This window comes from Chionomys nivalis, chromosome 16 (assembly GCF_950005125.1).
Source record: "Chionomys nivalis chromosome 16, mChiNiv1.1, whole genome shotgun sequence".
Taxonomy (NCBI): domain Eukaryota; kingdom Metazoa; phylum Chordata; class Mammalia; order Rodentia; family Cricetidae; genus Chionomys; species Chionomys nivalis.
The window spans coordinates 40847321-40873590 of NC_080101.1; the positions used below are offsets into that span (position 1 = coordinate 40847321).

General features: G+C 40.3%; 1 protein-coding gene across 2 annotated transcripts in view; it reads left to right on the forward strand.

Annotated features, from left to right (window-relative positions):
* Klhl32 (kelch like family member 32) overlaps window positions 1-26270 on the forward strand; it is a 207043-nt gene that overhangs the window by 135876 nt on the left and 44897 nt on the right. The window contains exon 6 of one of the 2 annotated variants that reach the window (XM_057791029.1): window positions 6843-7058. In XM_057791029.1, coding sequence (XP_057647012.1) covers window positions 6843-7058 — 216 coding nt within the window. The remainder of the gene's footprint in view (window positions 1-6842; window positions 7059-26270) is intronic. The other variant, XM_057791030.1, reaches the window with a different exon arrangement.

Genomic DNA, 26270 nt, shown 5'->3' on the forward strand with positions numbered 1-26270 from the left:
GTGAGATGGCCTAGCAGTTAAAGTGCTTTCCAGACAAGCGTGAGTACTGACTGGAGTTTGGATTTCTAGAACCCACATAAATGTCAAATGGATGGGGCAGCTTACCTGTAATTGCAGCCTTAGAAAGCAAAGCTGGGGTTCCAGAGCAAGCTGACTTGGGAGAGTAGGCATAGTGGGGAGTTAAGGGTGTCACTGGGAGAGGACTGCCTCGATGAGTAAGATGGACATGTGACGCAGCATGATTCCCAACATACACATCCACATCTATATATGCAACCACCACAAAAATACATGTGCCTACACACAGACAAAATTTATATACATACATATAAACTACACATATGCTGAAGTAGAAGAGAAAAAAATAACAAAAATATAATTGTTTTTGTTACTTAAGGAGGGGAAAGGGGTGTTGCTGGGAGGCTACTTGTTGGTTCTCAACTGCTCAGACTCCTGAAATAACCACACAGAAACTGTATTAATTAAAACATTGCTTGGCCCATTAGCACTAGCTTCTAATTATCTAACACTTATATCTTAATTTTACCCATTTCTAGTAATCTGTGTATCACCATGTGGCTGTGGCTTACTAGGTAAAGTTCCATCCTTCTGTCTCCGGCGGGGCTACATGGCTTCTCTCTGATTCCCCTCCTTTCTCCCAGCATTCAGCTTAGTTTCCCCCACCTCGCTCTGTTGCCCTATAGCTCTGCTACAGGCCCAAAGCAGTTCCTTTATTAATCAATGACATTCACAGCATACAGAGGGGGGAATCCCACATCAAAGGGGGGAGAGAGATAAGTGAACATGAATTGGTTGAGTAGGAAGATGGGAAGGATTTAGGAGAAGGGAAAACATTATCAAATTATATTCAATAAAAATTAAATAAAAAGAAAAGACAGTTATTTAAAATCCCACATTAAAATCATTTTTTAAAATTATCTTTAATTTTGAAGTGGACTGACTGCTTTTAAGTTTGGGGCTTATAATTGGAAGAAACCCAGAATGGGTGTATAAAGATAGAAAGACCCTTGATGATGTATATTCAGTTGCCATTCCATAACCAATTCATGTTTTCTTCACTTGCTCCATGCCCACCACTTTTTCTCTGTAGGTGTTTCTGCTCCTGCCTACTCTCGTCTTTGTGCCCTGGTACTGACCATTGAATCAGAACCCTGAAACGCCTGCAATAGTTGAAAAGTAGGCTTTGGACGAATGGCAGAGTAAGGCTGTGGGGCACCGAACTATTCTCCAGGCTTTAGATTAGGTGAACTTACTCAGAGATGTCCTCCATCCCATAGGTATTGTACTGAAGTACACACTAGACTCTCCTGTCCTCTCCTGACGGCCTTGTACTTACCAAGCCTAAGAAGGAAACTTTGAAGAACAATTTTAAGTTGAAAAGCTAGTGCTGTAACCAACATATTCCTTTGATAAAATGTGAATAAAAAGCCAGGCTATTTTGAGTAAAAGGCATGATGTTTGCATTGTGGTGAACTTCAGTGGTCATCTGTTTTGATAAACAGTATTTTGAAGATAAACATTGAGTCCTTTAAGACTTGGTGGCAAATAGACCTATTAAGAATCCTATTGTGGGTAGTGCATTGGTGGCGCACGCCTTTAATCCCAGCACTCGGGATGCAGAGACAGGTGAATTTTTGTGAGTTCGAGGTCAACCTAGTCTACAAGAGCTAGTTCCAGGATAGCTAGGACTGTTACACAGAAAAACCCTGTTTCAAAAAAAAAAAAAAAAAAACAAAATAACAACAAAAAAAGAATCTTATAGTAGGGGCCTCCTTTTTATTGTCCCACCAGATTTGTGTGGTTTCATCAGAGAAGCTTCTTTTTGCAGTAGATTGTGATTACCATGGAGACCCACACTGGTCAGCATGAAGAGAATAAAGTAATGTGAAGTGCTTAGCCCTAAATGGGGCATCTGTATCATATTCTTCCTTTAGAGCTACATGGTCATCATGGAAGAGGTGGGGAGACGTTATTAGAGCCAGTGCGGTGAGTTTCTGTAGTGACGCAGTGTTTGCTGGACACGACAGGACTGTTACACGTGAACTCACAGCAACTGTGACTGCATACCTGAGACCTGAACAAGATCAAACCAGCTGAAATCTCAGCATGGATAGTAAAGAGGCTCATGCAGTCCCACCCTTAATTGGGGCATAACTGGAAACTATTGACTGTTAGGACAGGGAGAGTCAGTTTACTTTATGGATGTGACCCCTAAGAGGCAACTCATGCTCCAGGAGGTTTTGCTACACCCAAGCAGATATAGACAACACGTGAACTTGTGGTATATATGATCCCATAATATTTGAGAATTTAAATAAGTATCAGATTTTAAAAAATACTCATTTAAACTGTCAAATATTTTGAAATTATATGATTTATTGGGAGCCCACCAAGGCCAGCTAGACTGGGACTGAATAAGCATGGGTTGAAACTGGACTCTCTGAACATGTCAGACAATGAAGGCTGATGAGAAGCCAAGGACAATGGCACTAGGTTTCGATCCTAATACATGAACTGGCTATGTGGGAGCTCAGCCTGTTTGGACGCTCACCTTCCTGGACCTAGATAGAAGTGGGAGGACCTTGGTCTTCTTGCAGGGCAGGGAAATTGGACTGCTCTTCAGTATCGAGAGGGAGGGGGAATTGAGTGGGGGGAGGAGAAGAGGAGTGGAGATAGGGGGAGGGGAGTGGGGGGAGGGGGCAATATGTGTGGGGGGAGGGAAATGGGAAACGGGGAGCAGGTGGAAATTTTAATTAAAAAAAGAATAAAAATAAAAAAATATTATTAGAATTCTTAATAGTCTTACAAAACTAGGGAAAGGAAATATATCATGTTTAATTAAATAGGTCTGTAGAATATATGGATGCCTTATAGCACCCTCCAGTCCTGTAACAACAGAACACTAACCACGTATTAGTGACTGTGAAGTCTGAATGAGGGGAATCTGACATACCATTATTCTTATTCTACTTAATTAGGCAAGCTTTCTATCAACAAAGGAATGTACCACCCTGGCTCTCACAGAGGTGCAGTGACAGGGGTTCCTGGGAGCTGCAGCTTTGTGGTTAAAGTTTCCTGGAGTCCTGGCTATACAATACATTTGAGAGCATGGCTGCAGAAACTTTGGGAATAAATAGGAGGGAATGCTGCTGGTGTTCTGAATGTTCAAGGCTAGCAAAACAAGATCCACGTTTAGGTTGATTTGATATATATTCAAGACATGAGTCTTTTGGTGAGATTAACTCCTTTGTTAAGATTTACATATAAGTTTTGTCTTTCAACTCCATTAAGTCAGGATGGGTAGTCGTTTTGTATAGACATACTGGGACTGAAGTTTCACAAACAATGTAAAATTACTGTGTCTTTGGGTTTGTGATTAGTCCACAATCCCCACTTAACTGTTCTTAGATTACGTTCAGTAGACAAAGAGCTAAACTACAGGCAAGGTAAAATGCATGATTGTCCCTGTATTAGTTATTAGTCAGGGCTCTCTAGAGATATAGTGTGTGTGTGTGTGTGTGTGTGTGTGTGTGTGTGCATGTGTGTATTTACACAGGGGGATTTATTAGAATGACTTACAGACTGTGGCTCAGCAAGTCCAACAATGACTGTTTACCGATAGAAAGTCCCAGATTCCAACAGTTGTTCACTCCATGAGTCTGGGTGTCTCAGTTGATCTTCAGTACACAACAGAATCCTGGAGAAGCAGACTTTAATGCCAATGAAGGGCAAAGAAAGGGTGAGGGCAAGCAGACAAAAAGCCCAAGATTCTTTCTTTCTTGTCCTTCGTGATGGCTCCCATGAACCACCAGTCTTTATTGGTAAGGACTTCCACATGTTTTTTAAAAGTTGCAAAGTAGCATTTCAGCTGGCAAAATGAGGACATCCTTTCAGGAAATCACATTGTAAAGATGTCTTTAAGGTCTGGAGAGACAGCTTAGCAGTTAAGAGCACTGCCTGCTCTCCCAGAGTGTTGTAATAAGAGCGGCAGGACTGCATCCCCGGCACCCGGCCGCCCTCATGGCTAGCTTATGCCCCGAAATAATTACACGGAAACTGTATTCTCTTAAACACTGCTTGGCCCATTAGCTCCAGCCTCTCATTGGCTAGCTCTTACATATTGATCTAACCCATTTCTAATATTCTGTGTAGCACCATGAGCTGGCTTTCCAGGAAAGATCTTAACCTGCGTCTGTCTGGAGTGGGAGAATCATGGCGACTCCTGACTCAGCTTCTTTTTTTCAGCATTTTCTCTATTTACTCCACCCACCTAAGGGCTGGCCTATAAATGGGCCAAGGCAGTTTCTTTATTAAATGAAAGTAACTCCTCCATCATTTCCCCTTTTTCTGTTTAAACAAAAAAGAAAGGCTTTCACTTTAACATAGTAAGATTACATATAGCAAAACAGTTATCAAGCAAGAATTACAGTTATAATATTTATATCTATTTTATTATAACTAAGGAAAACTATAACTATCTATCCATTTTTTAACTCCATCAAAGACTCCAGAAGGATATAATATTACCTAAGTAAACAAGAGATCCAAAACTCTAGAAATGACAGAGACATCTCGCTACCTGTACAGTCACCCAAAGTTCTTCTGTACCGTTGGGGCATCCATCTTTGGCCTACAGGCTCATAGTATCCAGCAGACATTTTTATCAAGCAGGAAATTTCAAAGACAGTTCAGTCACTATCTGCTGTGTCCTGCAGAATGTCTCGTAGACTCTTTTATAAATCAGGAACCCCGAAAGATCATCTCACCTTTAGGCAAGTTCAGCAGTCCTCTCTCTGCGGGTTCTCTGTGTCGTTTATGTATCAGTCCAGGCAAGAGCAGTTTCTTGTCCAAATGTCTATCAAACTCCATAAGGAGCCTCTTCGATGCCCATCTTCCTCTTGAAGTAGATTGGTGCTGTCAGGAGCGGATGTGTTTTATTTTCATAAAAAGCCCTAAGTTATTAAAACATTAAATACCATATTTTGTAGTCTTTGAAAGATATGAAGAATGCCTATCTAGCTGAAATATATCTATGCACATCTAGAAAATCTAACTAACATGACTAAAAGCTTGACAATTATCGATGATTATCCATTAACAACCTATATACATTACATTTTTTAATGAACTATACAATCACAATACCTTAATCAAGATTAGAAATACATATACTTATAACAAAATTGACCTTAAAAATCATACCAATGCAAATTATTCATATCTATATCATATCCCCCTTTAAATGTAAAAGAACATTTATAAACAATATTTGGGAATATGGGTGTAGTTATTTTTTTTCAAACTGTTTTCTGTTGAATGGGGGCGTCGTTAACTAGGTCTTTTATGGTATAACCTGTGTGTCAGGGTCATCTTAGTCGGCAGTTGAATGAAGTAATTTTCTGAAGGTGTTTACAGCAACCTTTTAGGAGGGCGTGGTCTATCATACCATATTGGGAAAGACGCAATCCATAGAGTCTTATCCTCTGTGAAAACAAAAGAAGACCCTCTTCAAAGCATCATATTTTTAGACCCATATTTTGAAATTATAATACCCTTATATCCATTTTGGTTTAGCTTGGCAGCCCATATAATGAAATGTCTCTCTGCAGTTAGTTTTTTTACAGTCAAAAATTTTAAAGAAAACACAATAATACAAAGTATTTAGATTTTTTGTGAATTTTTTATTTTTATGTGGCTTATTTTTTTTAATCTATAACTATCTGTACTTTGTCTCTTTAAAGACTTTACCCTTTTTTTAAGACATTAACTTTATTTTTTATATATATATATTTTTTTTCTTAAGTCTACGTATATTTATCCAACAGTGTCTGAATCAGTTTTATTGTGAATCTGTAATTTTTTTTTTTAGGAGCATTTTTTAAAATGTTAAGCAGTTTTTAAAAACTTAAGTTGTACCATATATAGATAATACGGTACTGTCTGTGTCCTGCTCATTTTAAACCTTAACTGTGCTGTTATTATGGTAATTGAGACCAGCACAAAGTGAAAGCCATTTTTTGTTTAAACAGAAAAAGGGGAAATAATGGAGGTGGTTCTTGTATCTTATCTGTTGCTTTCATTGGTTAACTAATAAAGAAAACTGCCTTAGCCCATTTGATAGGCCAACCCTTAGGTGGGTGGAGTAAACAGAAGAGAATGCGGGGAGAAAGAAGCCGAGTCAAGGAGTCGCTGTAAATCGCACTTCCTGAGCTCCGGTAACTAGCTGGGAAAGATGGAGCTTACGCTCCCCCTGTGTCGGGTTGGGGGCAAAATAGCCCCACGTTGGGACGTCAAACCAGAGGACCAGGGTTCAATTCCAATCACCCACATGACAACTCACAGCTGTCTGTAACTCCAGTTCCAAGGGATCCCCCATACAGGCATATATGCAGGCAAAACACTCATGCACATAAAATAAAAAGAAGTTATTTTGAAAAGAATATGGATTGGGGGTGAAGGAAAACTTAGAGCCTTATAATTGGGTAGGGGAATTATCTTAATATTAATGGTCCCTGCTGGACAATAGTGGTACACACCTTTAATTCCAGCACTCAGGAGGCAGAGGCAGGTGGATCTATGTGAGTTCAAGACCAGCCTGGTCTACAAGAGCTACTTATAGGGTGTCTAGGACTGTTATACAGAGAAACCCTGCCTCGAAACACACACACACACACACACACACACACACACACACACACACACACACACAATGACCTCACCCCACCCAGTATGAAAATGGTAGTGAGTGAACATAATTTCTTGCCTGTTCTATGTGAATTTCTAAGAGTTTTTTTTTTTTTTTTATGTTTTTTGGCACCCAGGAACTAAATAGCTTTAATTACTTGGATCTGTACAGACTTGCTGACCTCTTTCACCTCACTTTGCTGGAGAAGGCTGTGATTGATTTCCTAGTGAAGCATCTCTCGGAGCTTCTAAAGAGTCGCCCAGAGGATGTTCTCACGCTTCCCTACTGTCTGCTTCAGGAAGTGCTAAAGAGTGACCGCTTGACCTCCCTGAGTGAAGAGCAGATCTGGCAGGTAAGGGCACACTGCCTGGCCTCGGAAAGTCATGACATCATCAGAAAGGGAAGAATTCAGGTGCAACAACTCCCTCGGTGGGCAAGTCATTGGGAGACATGTACCAATCTGCAGCCATTTACACCTGCCGGTCTGCAGCCATTGGTGGGCACCCACCAATCTGCCTCTCCTCTGGGAATAAGACCAGCACTGTGGTTTTCTCAAACCTGGGTAAATCAGAAAAGGGAAGGGATTTTCTCTTGACACTAAAAACGTTTCTTAAGCTAAATATGTGAAGAATGGATTGTAAAACAATTTTATACATATTTAAGCCATTGAAACAAAAAGAATTCAGTGTTTGGGGAGAAACCATTCATAAACATTTCTTTTTAAAAATTATCTAAATGAGAAAAATGTAGAAATAGCTTTTAGTAGTTCAAATAAACTTTTTCATTTGAGTTTTTAACTAATTTGTGGAAAACTTATTAATAAGTTTTGAAGTTGGCAATTTTTAATGTTTTAAGTCTGGGTGAAGGACTTGTCTACAAGTCGATGATATGAAGGTTAACAGATAAATTTATACGTCATAGGTAAACACAAATATTCAAAGATAGTTGTACTCTGGAATCTTTGAAATTGTTTTTAAATACTTGGAGTCCATTTCAAAAATTCCTAAGAGCAATAGTGTGCATGTTTAGGGAATTTGGCCTGTTTTCAACAATTGTGTCTTTTATTTTTAAGATTATAATATAATTTATTTTTCCTTTTTCCTTTCTCCAAACGTTCCCATATACCCCCTTGCTCTCTTCCTAATCCATGACCTTTTTCCATTAATTTTTGTTACATGCATATAAGTATATGTATATACATACACATATACATATATACACATAAACACATACAGAGAGACATATATATGCCTCCATTCAATCTGCTTGCTTTGTATAATGTTCCTTGTATATTTGTTTTCAGGGCTAACCAGTTGGTACTAGATAACCAGTGGGCATGCTCTTCCCTGGGGAAGACTATTTCTCCTCAGCATTCCCTGTTTGCCTGTAGTACTTTTTGTAGGACTGAAGCCTTGTGGGTTTTCCCCTGCCTTCACTTGAGCATGTGTATCATCATCTTTGTTTGGGTGGTCATGTTGGTGAGACTTTGTGGGTGTAGCTTCTGACGTTACTAGGAGAGATAATTTCACCGCAAGCTTCCTGATTCTATGGCTCTTACAGTCATACCGCCTCCCCTTCCAAAATGTTCCCTGAGCCTCAGATGTAGGGGTATTTATAGATGTATCCATTGAGTCTGGGTTAGCCAACTCTGCATTTTGGTTGGTTGTGGTTTGCTGTAGGAGTGTCCATCTGTTGTAAAGAGAAGTTTCCTTGATGAACTCTGAGGAGTACACTTATCTGTGGGTATCAGGAGAAATATTTAAAATATAGTTGGGGATTATGTTGATTTAGTAAAGCGGTTAGTGGTAGGTTCACCTTTAAGCTCCGTGACTCTTCAAGAGCCTTGGGTAGTAGCTAGCTTGGTTTCCAGAGCCGGGCATGATTTTCCTGCTGTTGAGTGGATCTTAAATACAATTAGAGAGTTCTTGGTTACTACCAAGGTATGTGCCCATAAGTCCACCTTTAAGGTTAACTTGCCAAGCTGGTCATTGCGTGGTTTACAAGTTTCATGGATGGCCAGAACTGTTGGTTCTTTCCCTCCTTTGGAATCTTGCACAGTGCCTTCTGGTGCCTTAAAAGTTAGTCCAGAAGGAGGAGGCATTCAGGTCAGCTCCCACTGAGCGGCCTCTGGTCTCTGTGTGTGAGGTGTATGGTGTCTTTAGCAATATGAGCCTTCACCATCCACATCTGGGGGCAAACAAGGGCAATAGAAACAGCCTGTGAGTTTGAGAGTCTCTTGGACGATTCTGATCAACCACTCCAAAGAGGGCTTCTATGCCTGGGGTGAGGGCCTTTGTTAGATGATCGTTGGCTCTTGGAGGGAGCACTGTCTCCCCAGATGAGAAAATTTCTTTTAAACTGTGTATGTATATACATAGATGTATGGGCATTATGGTTTTTTTTTAAGACAGTTAGCTAATAGTATGATTCCTTATGACTTTTCCTGACATTCTTAAGTTATTTTCTTCTCTCCTTCCTTTGCACTTATTTCCCTCTCCCCTACCCAATTAGAGTTCCTCCTTCCCATTTCCCAGAACAGATCACATATACCCTGCTATTCCCCTCTCTATTGTTCCTATACCGACTCTCTCTTATTATTTTCAGAAGCATTTCCTTACTCTAATAGCTGGATGCTTAAATCTCAAATGAAAGACCTCAACGTTATTCCTACACTAGAGTGGGGAAAAAACCCTCTTTAGTTCATTATTCATTCCTTACTGCTTTCGCAAGCCCCTCCTTTTCCCCTGACTCTAGAATCTTTTCACATCCTGTCACTGCTTTGTCTAGGGGCCAGGGAGGATGTTTTTTGTTTGAAAGTTGATTATTCAATTTAAATCCTCTTCTGCTCATCCCTAGTGACTGTCCTTGGATACTGCGCCTGAAGTCTTTGGGATGTGCATCCCATTTTCTCCCTTCTCCCTTCCCTGTCTATCTCATTCTGCAGCGCTGTCTACACATCTTCATGCTACTTAAGTGTGCTGTGCCTGCAGGATGGGGAGAAAAATGGCTATCTTATACAAATACTAGGAAAAGTTCAGTGTTCTATTGGCAGAAGAGGTAGTAAACTCCCATCTTGCCAGCCATATTCAGGTAGTTATGTTATGTTTGTTTGTTTGTTTGCTTGCTTGCTTTACCACTGGTCAAATGTGTCGTTGAACACTGATTCTACTGATGTATAACTTTCTAGATACCTTGCTTCCTTCTTTGAACTTTAGTCAGCAGCTGTCGTTCTTTTTATTGAATGTAGTAACAGATAAGGGCCAGTCAGGTCGCAGATATTTGAAACCGTATTGACTTACCAGCACAAGAGGCCTGGGGAGCATCTGGCTCCATCTCCATCCTTTAACAAGGCTCTGTACTTGGCTCCAGTTTACAGGGCAGAGCCCTTTCGAATCCAAGTCTCTTGATACCAACCACATCTCCTCAGTAGTACACAGTCTTGGTTTAAAAAGTAGTTACAAGTGCTTGCTGCTTCCTGGGCATTTCAGGGAATGTTTATTCAGGAAATGGTTGCTAGTGCTAGTGAGGATATGGTTCTGGCAGGGATTTCAATAATCCACATCCCTGCCCTATCATGCAAAGCATCAGGATTTACTATGGCCAGCTCAGAGTAAGAAGTAGTCAAATTCCTTTCCTTCGTTAAGAGGAAAAGATACAGACTAGATTTAGATTCTGTGCTTTTTATCATACCAAGATTGAGATTTGAGGCCACCCATTCTTTTGGCATCTGTCTGCTATTGTGCCACGGTTGAAGGCACTGCCAGAGATTGACACGGTAACGTACAGATATCTGGATAGCAGGAAAATTCCGTTCCGTCTGCTTAGAAGCTACGACAGGCTACAGTATTATAAAGTAGAATTTTAGAAACTGGTTTCTGCAGGCAATAAGATAGTTTCTTTAGACCTGATCACTGAAAAGGAATTAAAAGACTTCCATAAATATTATCAATTTAGGCATTCAGTAGGCAATAAGAAATTGTTTGTGCTTTATCTTAGCAAATAAGTAATTCCCTCATACTTAATAGAGAAAAATCAAATCAGATCAACTATAGTGCCTCAAGTAGAGTTAAGTTCATCATTTTTTTTTTTTTTTTTTTTTTTTTTTTTTGCTGAGGTTATACTAGTAATGCAATATACCATGGAAGAATCTAATATTCAGCCCAGGGTAAAGATTGGGTCTGCCAGAGGATTAGTGTCAGAGTGCTTTACAGAAGTGAAACTTGACGGACAGGCTGGAGACAGATCTCCAGAATCTCATTAAACCGCTGAATTGTTCATTACAGAACGTTCTCACTGTAATAAAGTGCTCATTGACTTTGACAAATCCCCATCCCATGTCTTAAAGAACAGCGACGAAGGGGTGCCGAGGAAGAGAAAGGAAATTGGCACCAAGTAGGGCAGGTAATGGAAACTCAGATGAGGGGTAGTGCCATCTGATTAATATGTGCGGCACCGCTTAGGTGAACCTGGTCCACACACATGAGTTTACCCTGGTGGCTGTCTCACTACACACTGGTAATGCAATCTGGGACCGTCCCTTATCCGGAGGAAGGTCTCGTCTTCATTATTTACCAGTTTGACTCTGAAGACCTGTCATGAGAGCCATTAAATATCCCCACTGCATAAACTAATTTATTTACCCTTTCCTTTTTCTGTCCCTCACCTTGATATGCTATGCTGCAACCTGCAGTGACCATTTCGTGGATCTGTGGGCTCCCTACATCTCTGCATCATTATTCTTTGTTTCTATGTTTATTTGTCTTGGGGTATGGTGGGAAGATAAGTATTATGTATCCTCTGCTGGTCTGGAACTCACTCTGTAGTTGAGGCTGTCCCTGATCTCACAGATCCACTTGCCTCTGCTCCAGAGTATGTGGATTAAAGGTATTCACCACCGTACTCAGACCATATGATATTTTTAAACTTTAAGTCTCTTCTTTTGCATAGGATGTCTTAGTCTGTCCCCACACGGTTCTCCTTTCATTAGTCAATCGTTACTTGGTCTCTCAGTTAACTTCACTGTGTTGACAGAGGAAACAGATATTTGAACCACAGTTGTGTATCATGTTTTATGACCCAAAGGACTTTAAATGTACATTGTTTGAAATTCTCCTTAGTATAACTTAGCAATTTGGTTGTATGTCCAGAGGAGAATGGTTTCTCAAATTCCAAATGAAAGCCACCAAATTATTAACTTCAAAGAAAGAGGAAACCCAACCAGCAGAAAAATGAGCAGGTGAGCACAGAGGACGTAGGAGTTCGAGGTCTCCCACTGCATTGTGACTTGGCAAATCTCTACCAGTTTGACTTTGCTTTCTGGTCCGTGAGAGTTTTTAGCGCTAACTCCAGACTTTGTTTCAGTAGGATGTTGTTCAACCTGCCGGACTCGACCTGTAGAGCCCTAAGCAGGGGACCTGCCGAAGGAAGTTCGAAACTTTTCACAAACAAATTCTGAGGATTGGGTGTCCTGCATGGGTGGTGATGATTATGCTGATTAGACTATCGTAATAATTATGCAGTATTTGTATGTGCCAGTTCACCATGTTATCTACTTTTAATATACTCAGTCCATAATTGTCAAAGAAATGTTTTAAACAAATAAGCGTGAAAGTCTATTTGTTTTCTAATGAGACAGAGCAAAGATGGATGCAGATTTGGGTGGATGGGAAGTTGGTGGGAGGGTTACCATAATCCGAATATATTGTATGAAAAAATCTATTTTCAATTTTTTAAAAAAGAAAAAAAAACAGCTTAGAATGAAATAATTCTGCCCTTTCTCCAGGAAGGCTACTTATCTCTTTTGTCTCAAAAAGATACACTCCCTGCTTGTTCAGCCCCAGATCTGATATACCCAGACTGAGAGCAAGGTGAATCTATTCCGTAGGGCAGTTGATAGGAAAAGTTCCTCATGGCGCCAGTTCCTAGACAAGCTTAACCAGGAATGCAGTCTCTCTTCTCAGCATAGACTGAGCAGCCGAGACCTCTGAGGTTGCTGAATGGCGAGGGCAGGACACAGGTTGGCCAACTCTGTTCATCTCCCTAAGCCTGACCCTCAAAGGGAGGGACTTTTAATTGTTTTAAACGGTGAATACAGCTCTGAGAATTTAGGACTTCATCTCTAAAATAGTAGAAACAAAAAGAATGTCTTTCAGATGGATCAAGATAGCTTGGGGAAATAAAGTGAATATTTCTGACACCTGTTATGTGTTAGACATAGTGTTAGGAATTTGACCCCTAAAAACAGAGTTTATGGTAAATTTTGAATGATTATTTCTCAAAGTACTTATTCGTTGGAATCTTCACAGTTGGAGAGTTTTTATTTATTAATAACTTACTAAGGCTTCCTATATATTCTCTAATGATAGTCCTTTTATTCCTGTATTGACGTTGGGTTGGAAAGCACTTCCCACCTACACCTAAAAGGTCCATGCTACCTCTTTGGGTCTGGCCATATCCTGTTTGCCTCTGTGTGGGATTATATGCTCCCAGAGGCAGAGACTGTGCCTGCCATGTTCACACTGTACATGCCGTGTTGTTCTCTTGCATCAGGGACAATAATGTAGGGCCTCCATATTAAAACTGAATGGATGATAAGATATACCTATATACCTGGTTTACATAAAGCTGTATTTATTTTAGAAAGCTTATTATAGGAAATGAGCTTGGTCTTTTAGAAATCCATCCTTCCTTGCATTTTATTGGAAACTTGTTGTCTGATCATGTCAGTAGCGCACTGTCTAGGGTGGTCAACAACCTTACATGCGGCGCTGCTTTTGGGTTTTATTTTTTGACAAGTTTTTCTTCAGCTTTCATCTGCACCATAGAACCAACGCACTGCATTTCCGTTTAATCATTTTCCTTGAAAGTAATCTTGGAAGGTAAGCCTGCTACTACCCTTTCCTAGTTAGAGAATGGAGGACGTGAATGACTTCTGCAGGTTCATCTTCTATCTCTTAGATGATAAATTGACCCAAATATACTTCTAGTCAGGGATAAGTGAGGACCCCAAACACTGCAGCAGGTGAAACAATACATCACCGTGTTTCTAATTTACACAGTGGATCACGGTTTTGAGAATGCTTTTGCATTTACTGTTTTTTGTTGTTGTTGTTGTTCCAATGATGTGAGTGGGAAATTTGGTGAAAAAAGCTGTGAATCCATGTCCTCTAATTTTTGAACTCTGTCCACTTTGGCCAATAGCCCAAAGTTACTAAGGAGTGGGAAATGCCAAGATTCATCAAATGATTCCTTTGGCTTTAAACAATATTAAGAAAACTTGGGTTAGTGCAATGGTAGAGTTCTTGCTGCTGTACATGAGGCTCTGTGTCCAGATTCCAGTACTAGAGAAATGAAATCATAAGAAGAGGAAATTCTTGACCATCTGGTTCTCTGTGTGACCATGTCCACAGTACGGGGAGGAGAATGGCAACTCTTCCTGCCCTGTGCCTGCCATCTTGCTGATTCTTCTGTGTTCAATGACATGTGTTTCTTTCATTCTTCTATTCATGACAACTAGGTACTGAGGACCTGCTGTGTCAGGCTAGATCCTGTATAGCATTCTTAATTGCCTGCTCTGGCATGGGTGCTAGGTGCTTGGTAACAGAATGGGCCAGTAGGCCTTGCTTTTCTAGATGCTGTTGGGTCTGGTGTGGATGCTCTGTTTGTCACTTGGGGTGTCTTGAAATGATCTGGCTTCGAAGGAAAAGGAAGTGCTATCATTTCGACATTCCACACCACCCAACGTTCCTTTGCTGTTACCCTAGTGACTTTATTTTTTATTCATACATCTTTGAAAAGATCTGCTGGTCTCTGGTACCATCCTAGTCAAACAAATCAGACGGTGTGTATGACTATACAATCCAAAAATTCCTCAAAGAGAGTTCACATTTTAAATACATGGATTTTGGTAAATCAAAATGGATTCAGATTCTGAGGTCTGAGAATTCTACCCCCAAAGTATAATCTTTGATTGCATCCTTGTCTATCCTTGTGCATGAGTTGTAGCATGATCATATTGCTATATTTTTCCCAGCTAGACATTTGCAGGGTATATTCACGCATTGATTTCCATATGCATTTTTATTCACCAATCCCTAAGCTAATCAAATTTGCACCACTTCTCAATTTTCTTCCTGAAACTGCTTACGGTTCCACCCAGCTACATACAGTCGTCTACATCCTTTTAAATGTTAGTAAAGAGAATAAACAGCAGCTCCTTTGCATCCCAAATGGTGCAGCCCTGAGGATGCTGCTTCTTTTATGGGCCCCCAGCTGGACACTGAGTAATGCTGATATTTCCAGGCCTGGTGCTTGAAGATGCTGCTGTGTATTTAGTCCGTCCTCCTGATCTACATGCTGCTAATTCTCCGTGAGCATTCATCTCCAGTAGCTTGACTGGTGGCTTTGCTGTTGTTTGTCTGGGCTTTGTGCCCTTGTGAGGCACATGACACCATCATTTCAGAGGAACGTTCCTGCAGCTAATTCCCAGCACCAGAGCTGTGAGTTGTCAAGTAGCTGTAAGGGGTAGGTGATTATCAGAAATTACAAGAAAGCCAACTTGTATTCATGTGCTGTTGGTCCCATGAGCTAATGGTTTCTTTTTCTTTTTTTCTCTTTCTTTTTTTTTTTTTAAAGAATTGAGCACAACAGAACAAGAAGGTGATTTATGAGATATGACATATTTATGTTTTCTGCTTCTAATTTTCATTGTGATTCATGTTGTTTCCAGATTGATATTTTTGTTGCTGCTATGAGAAGGAAAAAGACGACTGGAGAATATTACTTATGCATTGGTGGCCTGCAGTAATATTGCTGCTACCTGGGTTATCAGGGATTTAAAAATAAAACCCAAGCATAAGCTGCATATGAGGTAGAAACCCCGAGGGCTGGCACGGAAGTCCATCAATAATAACAACAATAATAATTCTTACAAGCCTAGAGAGCTTCATATTTTAATGAATTTTTACACATATTTTCATCTGAATCTCTCCTTAGACTTGTCATGGTAGATGAGGCTGGTTTTATCTATATTTGAACTAGTGAGAAAACCAAAGTTCAAGCATGAGATTCAGTGATCCACTAACCCACTTTACAGTCTGTTTCAGTGGACATCTCACTGTTCTCTTGAAATACACCAAGTCCCCCCCACCACCACCAAAAAGGAACCTCAAAGTAGCTCCTACATCTTTAATGTCCTATCTTCCTCTGTAGTGACTGAAATCAGTTATAGGTATTTGTAGTAACTGGCCATCTTTCCTTTGCACTTCTTGTACAACTTGGTGGTACTCAGCAAAAATGACTCTGTCAAAGTCGTAAAGGAAAGTCTTGCTGAGGTGCTTGCCAGGAAATTGGGTCTCAAGATGGGTCAATTAAGAAGCATGGACAGAGAATTCCAGATACTCAAGGAAGTACCTTACATTCTTCAGAATATGAGGTGGCAAAATACAATGCAGGAGGGGACAGCTGATGAGGGGGAGTCATTTGAAGATCCTATGGGAAAATTTTGGAGTAAGAGAGCTCTGAGTTCCATTATTTCTGCTGTAGCAATGAATACTGTGTTGGAGAAGTCTGTGGGCTACGGTTTCTTCCTGGGACTAAAAACCATAAAGAATTGAGTGGAAATGATGAATCATTACATCTTCATTGTATTCTCAATATATTGAAACTTTAGAAATTTATGTGACAGAAATTGACAGTTGGATGACAGCTTAGATACAAGGTTTAAGAGAAAGAGAAAATATTAATTTATCAGTATAGACATATATTACTCTCTTTCCAATACACATGGACTCATGAGCCCATATTCTACAATATCAGGCTATTACAATTGTGTTAAAGTTCATGATGGTTTGCTATGCCAGACCATTGTGATTTCCTGGCCCTGGCATTCTAAGAGGGTGTGTCAAAACATCTCTGTCGAGTGGTCCAGGAACTTGGAAGTATAGATGTCTGAAAAGGCCTTGGCATTTGCTGTTTAATACTAATATCTTTATGTGCTACTTCCTTCACCCCTGCCCCTGTGACTTTTGATAAAATTTAAATAAAGCCTGAGATTTGGATCAGATATAGCACAGTGGTGGGTACTTACCTAGAATGCACGAGCTCTCTACTCCATCTCTACCACATAGGAAGGGGAACATTTGGACTCAACCAACCTGTAAAAGACCACAGTCAGAGTAAGAACCCATAGATGGAGTTAATTCTAAGGTTCCCTTTGCCCTGATAATGCAGGGTTGTGTGTTCTCTGTGGGGATATTCTCCACCCAGCATCCTGAGAGGACAAGTATCACCAGAAATAGAGTCCAGTTTAGGGAGAATTAAAAGGACCTTTGTGTTTTATACAGGTAGGTATCAGAATTGTCTCATTTGTTTATAAAAGACTTTGCAAGTGAGTGTTGGTGAGAGGCACTGGCAGCATGTTTAAGGACAGACTAAAAGAGCCCCTCCCACTGGAGGCTGAATCCATACGTCTCCCTAGTGTGTGTGCTCTTGTTGTGAAATACCCACATGCCACCACCTTCTCTGGCCACACCAGGAAGTCAGATTATTAAAGGAGAGATGGATGGTATGCTAAAGTTTAAACGTTTTAGGAAGACCCATCTTATTAATGCTCCAAAACAAGTGAGCATAATATCATTAATTTTGATTAATTCATTTGCTCTTAATATAGCTTTTAATTTGTAATTCTATGTGAATTACAATGTAATTTGGCATTAATTATCCTAAATTGACTATAAGCCAGCCAATCACAATGGAAATTACTCACAGCTGAAAGTTAAACTAAACCCTGCAATCTGAAAAGTTGCTGCTTAGGAAAGAGGTCAACGCTTGGAAGCTTCCTTCTCATTGGGTGTGAGATCAACACTAGATATGAGAACTGGAGGGGATTCCTCCTCTGCCCACTGTAGATACTCTGTGGAAGGTAGTTCATGCATATCCAGAAAAAGGTAAGCAATAGAGTCAATAAACGAATCCATCTGCCAGGTTTGGTAGGTCTCCTGAAGAAAATGTTTTCCTTTTCTCGTCCTCTGTAAGATTTGGGTGATGTAAAGAGGCCGGTGGTGTCTTAGGATCCATCTGTTCTCCTAGGGTTCAGGGGCTTAGAAATGTCTTTAATCAAATTGGCTTTGTCTTTTATCTACATGCTTTTTGAACCCACTGGAAGTGCTGGTTCGGCGTGATGAGCACAATCCTTACCTCCAAGTTGTCCGTATTTGGCCTCTACACAATGCCTTCTCTTCAGAAGGACATCGTGTCTTCAAGTCCAATCTCTCAACGAGAGAACCAGCTCCTTGGGAGCTTTGGTAAAACTTGCTCTGGGGCCTATGTGTCCAAGGGAAGGGACATGCTGAAGACGCTGAGCTCCTGAGAAAGTGGATGGGAACAAGGAAGGACTTGGAAAATACAATTTTGAACTGTTTGCTAGATATGCTCCTTTGACAGTTATCTTCAAAACACCAAAGCAGGATAAAGCATTGAGATGTCCCACAATGTCCTAAGATTGGGACTTTTTAATTGAAGTCTTTGTACATTTAGGTAGAACTTGGTGAATTCTGTAGGTTCGGGGTACATTTGTAGATAGCAGCTGACCTCAAAATGAAGTCTGTCTAGATCTCAGGGAATTTTTTATTTTTTTATTTTTTGGCTAATTGTTACATGTAAAAGTCAAGTCTGTTGGTCAAATCACTCTTTTACATTGTGAATTGCTTGCCTTTATGCTGTCATTGCAATGAACATTTTGGCCAAAAAATAGTCAAGTTTTACATAAAACTTCTTAGTTAAGATGTTAAAAAAAAAACTAACTCAAAAGCTGAGCCCCAGCTGCCCTCTCTTGCCTTACGGTAGTACTGATCACAGTCGGAAGAGACACAGTGTAAAGAGGTAGAGTCCTAAATGCTGAAATCCTAAAAAAACAAAATTCTTCAAAGTCTATACCACACACACACACACATGCATGTATATTCACACTTGTGCACAAGCAAATAATACACACAGATTTTACAACTAAAAGATTTTCCTTTGCTTTGTAGCTTTGACTTAAAACATAGCATTCCCATTATTCGTCACTAGTTGATTGCAAACTTGAGGATGAGAATAGAAGCTAAAGGCTTGTTCTTGCCATTCCATTCATCACTAAACTTTAAAGGACGTTAGTATCTATACCATCTTAATGCAAGAAACATTTATAACTGTAACTTTATGGTGTTTAATTTTCTCCAAATCCATTTAATGCCTAATTTAGCTGGCCCTGCCATAGAACTTCCCTTCTTCTCTCACAGTATCTTTTTGATGTCAGTTTTGGATTCGCGGTTCTAGTCTCTTCCATGACACTTGTGGTTCCCCTGGGGAACTTCGGGTCCTTAACCACAGTGGATTGTATCTGATGTGCACCCCCTGATGAATGAAGCCTTTTTAGCTCTTAGCGTTCTTTCCTGTTCTCAGAGAACAAAAAAGGATTGGGGCTGAGCAACCTCGCCTGTGGAGCGGCAGAAAACATCCACAGCGCATGCGTGTTCTCAGCCCTCTCTCCTGAGCATTAGCAAAGCCAGCAGAGCAGCCGGGTCTTTATCAACCCGCACTGAGAGGTTAGGTCATTGGAAGCCTTTTTAGTCATTTTGTGCTTTTCAAGAGTGAATTTGTTAGAATTATGCTGAATACCCACTTAAAGCCTCAGCTGATAACCCTACCTGTGTTTTATAACTCTGCACCGTCAGAGCTCATAATAAGTCAAACATTCTTTCAGTGGCGCTCATAAGGGAGGAAAGAAAAAAAAAACCTCACAAATTTAAGAGTAATTTCAGATTGTAAATGAAAAGGAGAGGCACGACTGTTCATTTGCACCAATCATGCCTTCCTTTCATCTGCCCTGATTAGGACTGGTGCGGTTTCATCAGACTCCTCCATCACGGAGCCGTCACTCCAGCCGGCTGTTGATTGAAAACAATCAAGGCCCTGATGGCACAATTATTCTGACCCTTTAACTAGAGGCTGCTGTGATAATGAAAGGTTGATTATGATAGTTTGTGCCTCTTTCAGTTTGCCAAGAAGGTTAATTTGGGCATCAGACGGATGTTTAATGGGCGCTTGCTGGCTACACTGAGGTAAATGAGAACGTGCGGTCTTGGATATTGCACGGATATAGTTTGGCTGTCAATCATTGTCATTTGGAGTTTGTGCCTCACACTCTGGAAATCACATTTTATTTTTTCCTTGGGATTTAATTTATTCTGTGCCCCGAGGAAGTTCTTTCACTCAGTGACCTTCACAGCAGCTTTCTCTGCCTTTTTCCCCCCTTTTTTTCAAATGGAGCTCAAAGGCACAACACATCCAGAAGAGCATTTTTCTTTCATTTTCACTTAAAAATGGAAACTTTAAAAATCCATCCTTATCACTCCCTTCCAATAGTGCAAATGTTTCCGTTCTGATTGTGCAGAGGGGAAGTCAGAGCGACGGGAATGCTCCGGCTGGTTTGCAGCAGCCTGTGCATCTGCGCATTTTGTACAAGAAGCGGTGACTGCAACGAAGTCAAAATGGTCGCAGAACTGGAGCTGAAGTCTCCATTTTCCTCACAGTTCCCTCAACAGCCTTTCTCAGAAGAGCTGGTCAAATTCCCGATTCCAAGCCTTCATCTTACTCCTTTTCCTTCCTGGGAAGCATGGGGGAGGATTTAACACAGGAAGACAGAAATCGCCAAGGTTATTAAATAGCGGATTGTGTGTGTGTGTGTGTGTCCCCGCTTTCCCAACAGTTTCTCATTGACTAGGTAAGGCTCACTAGTGTGCCCAGAGATCCACTGTCAACACCTCCCCAGCACTGAGACGGCAAGCGTGTGCCACCATGCTCCATGCTTGATTTATTTTACATGGGTTCTAGGAATTGAATTCAGGCTCCCGGGTTTGTGTGACAAGCCCTTGGCCAGCTATCTCCTGCGCTTCACAACTTAAAGCTTTTCATTTGTGCATACCTAACATTTACACCAGCATTTATCAATGCGCGTATTTCTGATTGCAGCTCATATCATAATGAACTTTATGCAGACCCGTTGCAATGAAAAATACAGGACAAGAAAAAACAAAAGAAGGGAGAAAAGGCCTTACTTCTATTTCCAGGCTGTGCTTGGTGGCCCGACATAGCAGGTGTCTGAGATAATCGGGCTGCTCTTATGTGGCCACATCTCCCCGCCACCCGTGCTCAGCTTTAGTTATGCGTAGCCCTGAACATTGTTCTCTAATGTGGCAAGGATAAAGTAATTATGTGTATGTTAAAATGTCAGCGCCATAGTAGTTATAACTACAGTTCAGGGGTTCTATTAGAGAAATTAAATTTATTTTTCCATTACTGAGAATTTTGTAAAATATATTTTGACTGTATTATATATGGTTGGCCTTTTTTAAAAGGTATTTATGTATTTGAATGGTAAAGAAGGTCCTTAGGAAACAATTCAGTCTCATCTGATGTTCCAAAGTGAAGATAGATATTGAATCCTACCCTTATTTTAATACAGCCCTTACTTAAGTGGCAGAGCTATGTAGGATGTGTGCTCAAGGAGACCTGAGTAAAGGATTGTGCATTATATGATCTTACATTTCTCCACAAAGGATTACTTTTCTTTCATTCAGTGAACTACATGGATAGAATAGCCCTCAGGGATGCTTCACAAAATTATTGATAGTTATGTCTTCTTTTTTTAGCAATAGAAAAGGAAAGATAATTAGGAAGAAATACGTCAACCAAACCAATCAATATTTTTGTTTGTTTTGGTGCTTGCAAAGTGGTATGAGTTTTCATTGTAATGTCATCTCGTGGTGTCTGTGAAAATGAGTCTCTTTATTTTGTAGACTGCCTTAATTACCTTTCTATTGCTGTGATGAAACCTTGTGGCCAAGGCAACATGTAGAAGGAAGGGTTTATTTTGGGCTTATGGTTCCAAAGGGATCATAATCTATCATGATTACTGAGGGGAAGATTTTGCATCAAGCATTGGGCATGGTGGCAGGAACAGAGGAGAGCGTTCCAGCTTTAGCCGCAAACATCAACAGAGTGGGTGAACTGGAACCGGCACTGGGCTTTGGAAACTTCAAAGCAGGCCTCCAGGGACATACTTCCTCCAGGGAGGCCAACTTTCTAAGCCTCCCTGAACAGTCACTAACTGGGGACCAAAACTTCAAATGCCAAAGACACATTTATCATTCAAACCATGTAGAGTCCCCGTATTTGCAAGTTAATGAGACTTAAGTCATAACCATTTTTTGTTTTGTTCTTTTTTGATATTTTTGTTTGTTTGTTTTTGTTTTTCAAGACAGGGTTATTCTGTATAGCCTTGGCTGTCCTGGGACTAGCTCTGTAGACCAGGCTGGCCTCAAACTCACAGAGATTTGACTCCCTCTGCCTCCCAAGTTCTAGGATTAAAGGTGAGCACCACTACTTCCTGCTATAACCATTTCTTATTACAAGAAATAGAACACATGATTTCAAATTGGTATTAGCCCAAGACCTCCTGGGTTCCGAACTTTCCGAAAACTTTGTCCTCTTTATATTGAAATGTGGGAAATAGGAGGCATTTCCTGTATTCTCAGAAGCCCTCCGTGAACTGTTTACCTCTGTGCCCACGTGCTGATTCAGCCCGCTGAGACTGCCCATTATTTACAGATGCCCTTCTCCAAAGGTCTTAGCCAGCATTCCACACCTCATTGCCCATCTTGTGCTGACAATCATTCTGCCTCCAAGACTGGGTTCAGGTACTGGGTCGTGTTTCTTTTTCCTCTTTATTCCTTCCATCCCACCCCCCATTTAGAACTCTTCATCTTGACTCTAGGGAGAAGGCGTAGGTCTGTGATGTCCCAGGGTGACTCCTTGCTCTCCCATTTGGCAAGCACCCATGGGTTAGCCCTGGAAATAAATATAGCCCTGTCTCACATAACCTACAGATGAGCACTTGGAATAATCACTCTCTCATACTCACCCCTTCAGCCACCATAGTCCCCTTTCCATCACACGTCTTCACAAAGCATCAAGCTAACGGGCCTCTCATTTTTTCACACACTATCTTCTTGACATCAGCACTCGAGATGGACCACCTCAGGCTGCCTCCATCTAAATGTAGCCATTTTCTCAGAAGTAAAATTCTAACAGTTCTGATTCTTGCACACTTGAATCCTAATTTGTTGCTTCTTTGACCCTCACTTGCTTTAAGGATCCATTCAGTACCTTTAAGCCCTTTTATATGACCAACTATTGGTCGAATCAAATCTTCTCTGAAATTCTATTCTTGTTTTAAAAAAACCCTATGATAATTATAGTGAAAACTATATCTTTTTGCATAACTGAAGTGTTACAATGTGGGCAAGAAGGCTTCCTCTTCCTTTAGGTATTTATAGTGTACAGAGGATAAGTTAGGGAGTAGCGTGTGAAATAATGCTGTTTAAGCATCAGCGGTGAGTCTGGAATTTGAGGCATGAAGGCAGTCACTGGGTGGCCTTTGTAATACATTGATGGCTCAGGTCATATCTCCCCTTCCCTTGGTCTATCGAACGTTATGGTGCCTGATCTATGACCCAGCCCCTTAAGGGTGGATGCTGGCTCCTCACAGTGTAGTCTCATGCAGTTTAGACACTTCCTGTGCACCATCTCACCCTTGCATCACTCCTTGAGGGAGCTGACTACCTCTGTGTTCTTGACTTTTGTTGGATGCTTGAGCCTGTGAGGTTCATTTGGTCATGCTATTAGAGCTTTGATTTTAGTTGGGGAGTACAAGTTCCCATGTTGGTTTTCATGGTCTAAGTGGATGAGGACAACTGACCAGGTCTCTTCCTCAGGCGGGCACCAGATCTCATTACAGATGGTTGTGAGTCACCATGTGGTTGCTGAAAATTGAACTCAGAACCTTTGGAAGAGCAGGCAGTGCTCTTAACCACTATGGCCAAGTTCAACAGAACTGCCATATACAGGCTGCCCATGCTTGCTTCCGCATTGCCAGGGCATACATTTCTTTCATTTTCATATGAGTGCCCAGTGAATCTTCTGCTGAATCATTATTCATGAACCAAGCCACAAAGAGTGATTAAAGGCTTGATGCTCTCAGGATGTTCTAAGGCATTGTTTACAAATTAAACAGTTTTGTTAGTCATAACATAGATAAATTTTCCAGGAGCATTAAAACACCAATGAGATGGGAGCATAGAAGGATGGTTTATACCCATAGCTGGATCTGTCTTCAAACACTCTAACTTCCAGGCCTTTAAGATTTTCCACCTTCATTCCAGTTGCGTAAGTACATTGTGCAGAGACTAAGGGTACTTGACTTGATATGGTGCTGGTAGACTTGGAATTGAATGGCAAGGAAGAATCCATGTGTGTATGCTGGTCAGAATCTTTCTCATTGAGTACATTCTCAACACATAGTGAGCTCTCAAGAAGTTGAGGAATGGATGAGTTAAAAAAAACTGAAGGAAAAACTAATAGCTAATTTATTATATCATTTATCCACAAAACAACAAAAAGAAGATAAGTAGTCAGCTGAGACAATCGACTGTTATTTTAGTTTCCAGCAGCTCTTGAGCTAGTCTGTATGTTCTTTTCCTTACCCCTAAGTTAACTGAGATGAGATTCAAAGAGACTCATATGGACAAGAATTCAGATATTTCTAAAACAGGGTACCTGAGTGCAGGGAAAAAGCAAGTATTATTCAGAAATCATTAGACCCAGGTATCTTTCTCTCTCCTGCTTTTCATTTATCTGTTTATTCATGCTTTTATGGTCATACATTCAACAAAGCCACACAACTTAAATGACTACAGTGGAATTCTCAGGTCATTTGTGAAGATAGGACAATCACAATGGTGTCTCAAGTCTGCTGTACTGTCGTGCTTTTAATATTTATTATTGATGTAATTTAATATTACAACACGGGAAACATTTAATAAAATGTTTGTTATAATCTCTACCATTCTAAAAGTTTATGTCAACATCACACAATACTGTGTCATATCAAAGATAGTCTGAATATGATGATAATTTTATCTTAAACTTAAAATAATATTTATATTAATATCTCTAGCCTTTGGTTACCATGATATTCATTATACATACTGTCTAATTGTTATAATTTAACAATCATTTTTACATGTTTTATTACTCCTCATCTTCTGGAGAATCTGATGACCTATGATATATCACCCAAGTGTGCAGATATAAAACTATGTTGGTGTTTTTCCTAAATGCACAGATGCATTGTTAGAGAATTGTTGAGTGTGCATATGTTTTGTTTGTGGGGGTGCTCTAATCCTCACATATACGAAATAAACTCCAATTTATCTGAGATGCAGCCTCATCCTGGAAGTAAGTTTTTGCTCTCATGTACTGCTTCCTTTATGTCTTGCCACATTTACCTCAGAGGGTGCATTGCCAGATAGTGATGGAGGAAAAAAACCAGGATTCCCTGTAATGTTACCCTGATAATGTGCTTACTGCATGCCTGGGAGAGCGCACACATGGTACTCACAGGATACTCACTCAATTCCCTATTTTCCAGTGGGAAACAGTAGGGATTTCTCTCATTTTCCACAGTTATTCCAACAATAGGGGCTTATTTCTGTTGGTCATATGTAAAGTTTCTTCAGAGTTCAATAGGATATGCTATACAGATATCCACCAGCCTCTTCTTTAGACATCTTATGTCAACAGTTGCTATCATACACTGCCCTGAAACAATACCCAGTCTCATTGACTGGATGGATGCCTTCTCTTTCAGCTTGCAGTTACGAAAATACTGAAGGTCAATTATAGGATGTTACTTCTATAATTATACATTTTTCCTGGGTGTTATGTTGGATGATGTTGGCATGGGTGAAGTTGGTTATATTTTATTGTCCTGCCATCAAAGAAGTTTATCAATATGAAGACAAAATTTATGTACAAAGCATACTTAATATTTTCTGATTCTTAAAATTGTTTGTGCATAACATTTTGAAGTAGTCATCTTGAAATTTTAAGATGTCTTCTCTCCTTTAAGTTGGCCCCCTCAGCGACCTCTTCCTAGTTTCCTGGCTTCTACAGAAACTCTAGGTCCAACACACAAAATTAAGTGTTTGAAGCTAGAACCCACATATGAGGAAGAACATTGAGTATTCATTTATCTGTGCCTAGGTTACCTCACTGGATATGTGTTTTTCCAACTCGCTCCATTTTCCTGTAAAAAATTCACTTTTATTTATGACTGAATAAAATTGCATTGTGTATATGTACTACATATTCATTATCCAGTATTAATTGATGGCTGTCTAGTCTGAGCCCATTTCTTGGCTATTACGACTAAAGCAGCAATGAACATGGGTGAGCAAGGAACTCTGTAGCATAATGGAGAGTCCTTTGGAAATATGCTGGGAATGGTACAATTGGATCGTATGCTAGATGTCTTTCCCAGGTGTTGTTGAATCTCCATCCACACCAATCTCTATAGCAGCTACACTATTTTATTCTCTTGCCAACAGTGGTTCCTCTTTCCCCACATCTTGTACAGCTCTTGTTGTCATTTAATTTCCTGACAGTGGACATTCTGGCAATGGTG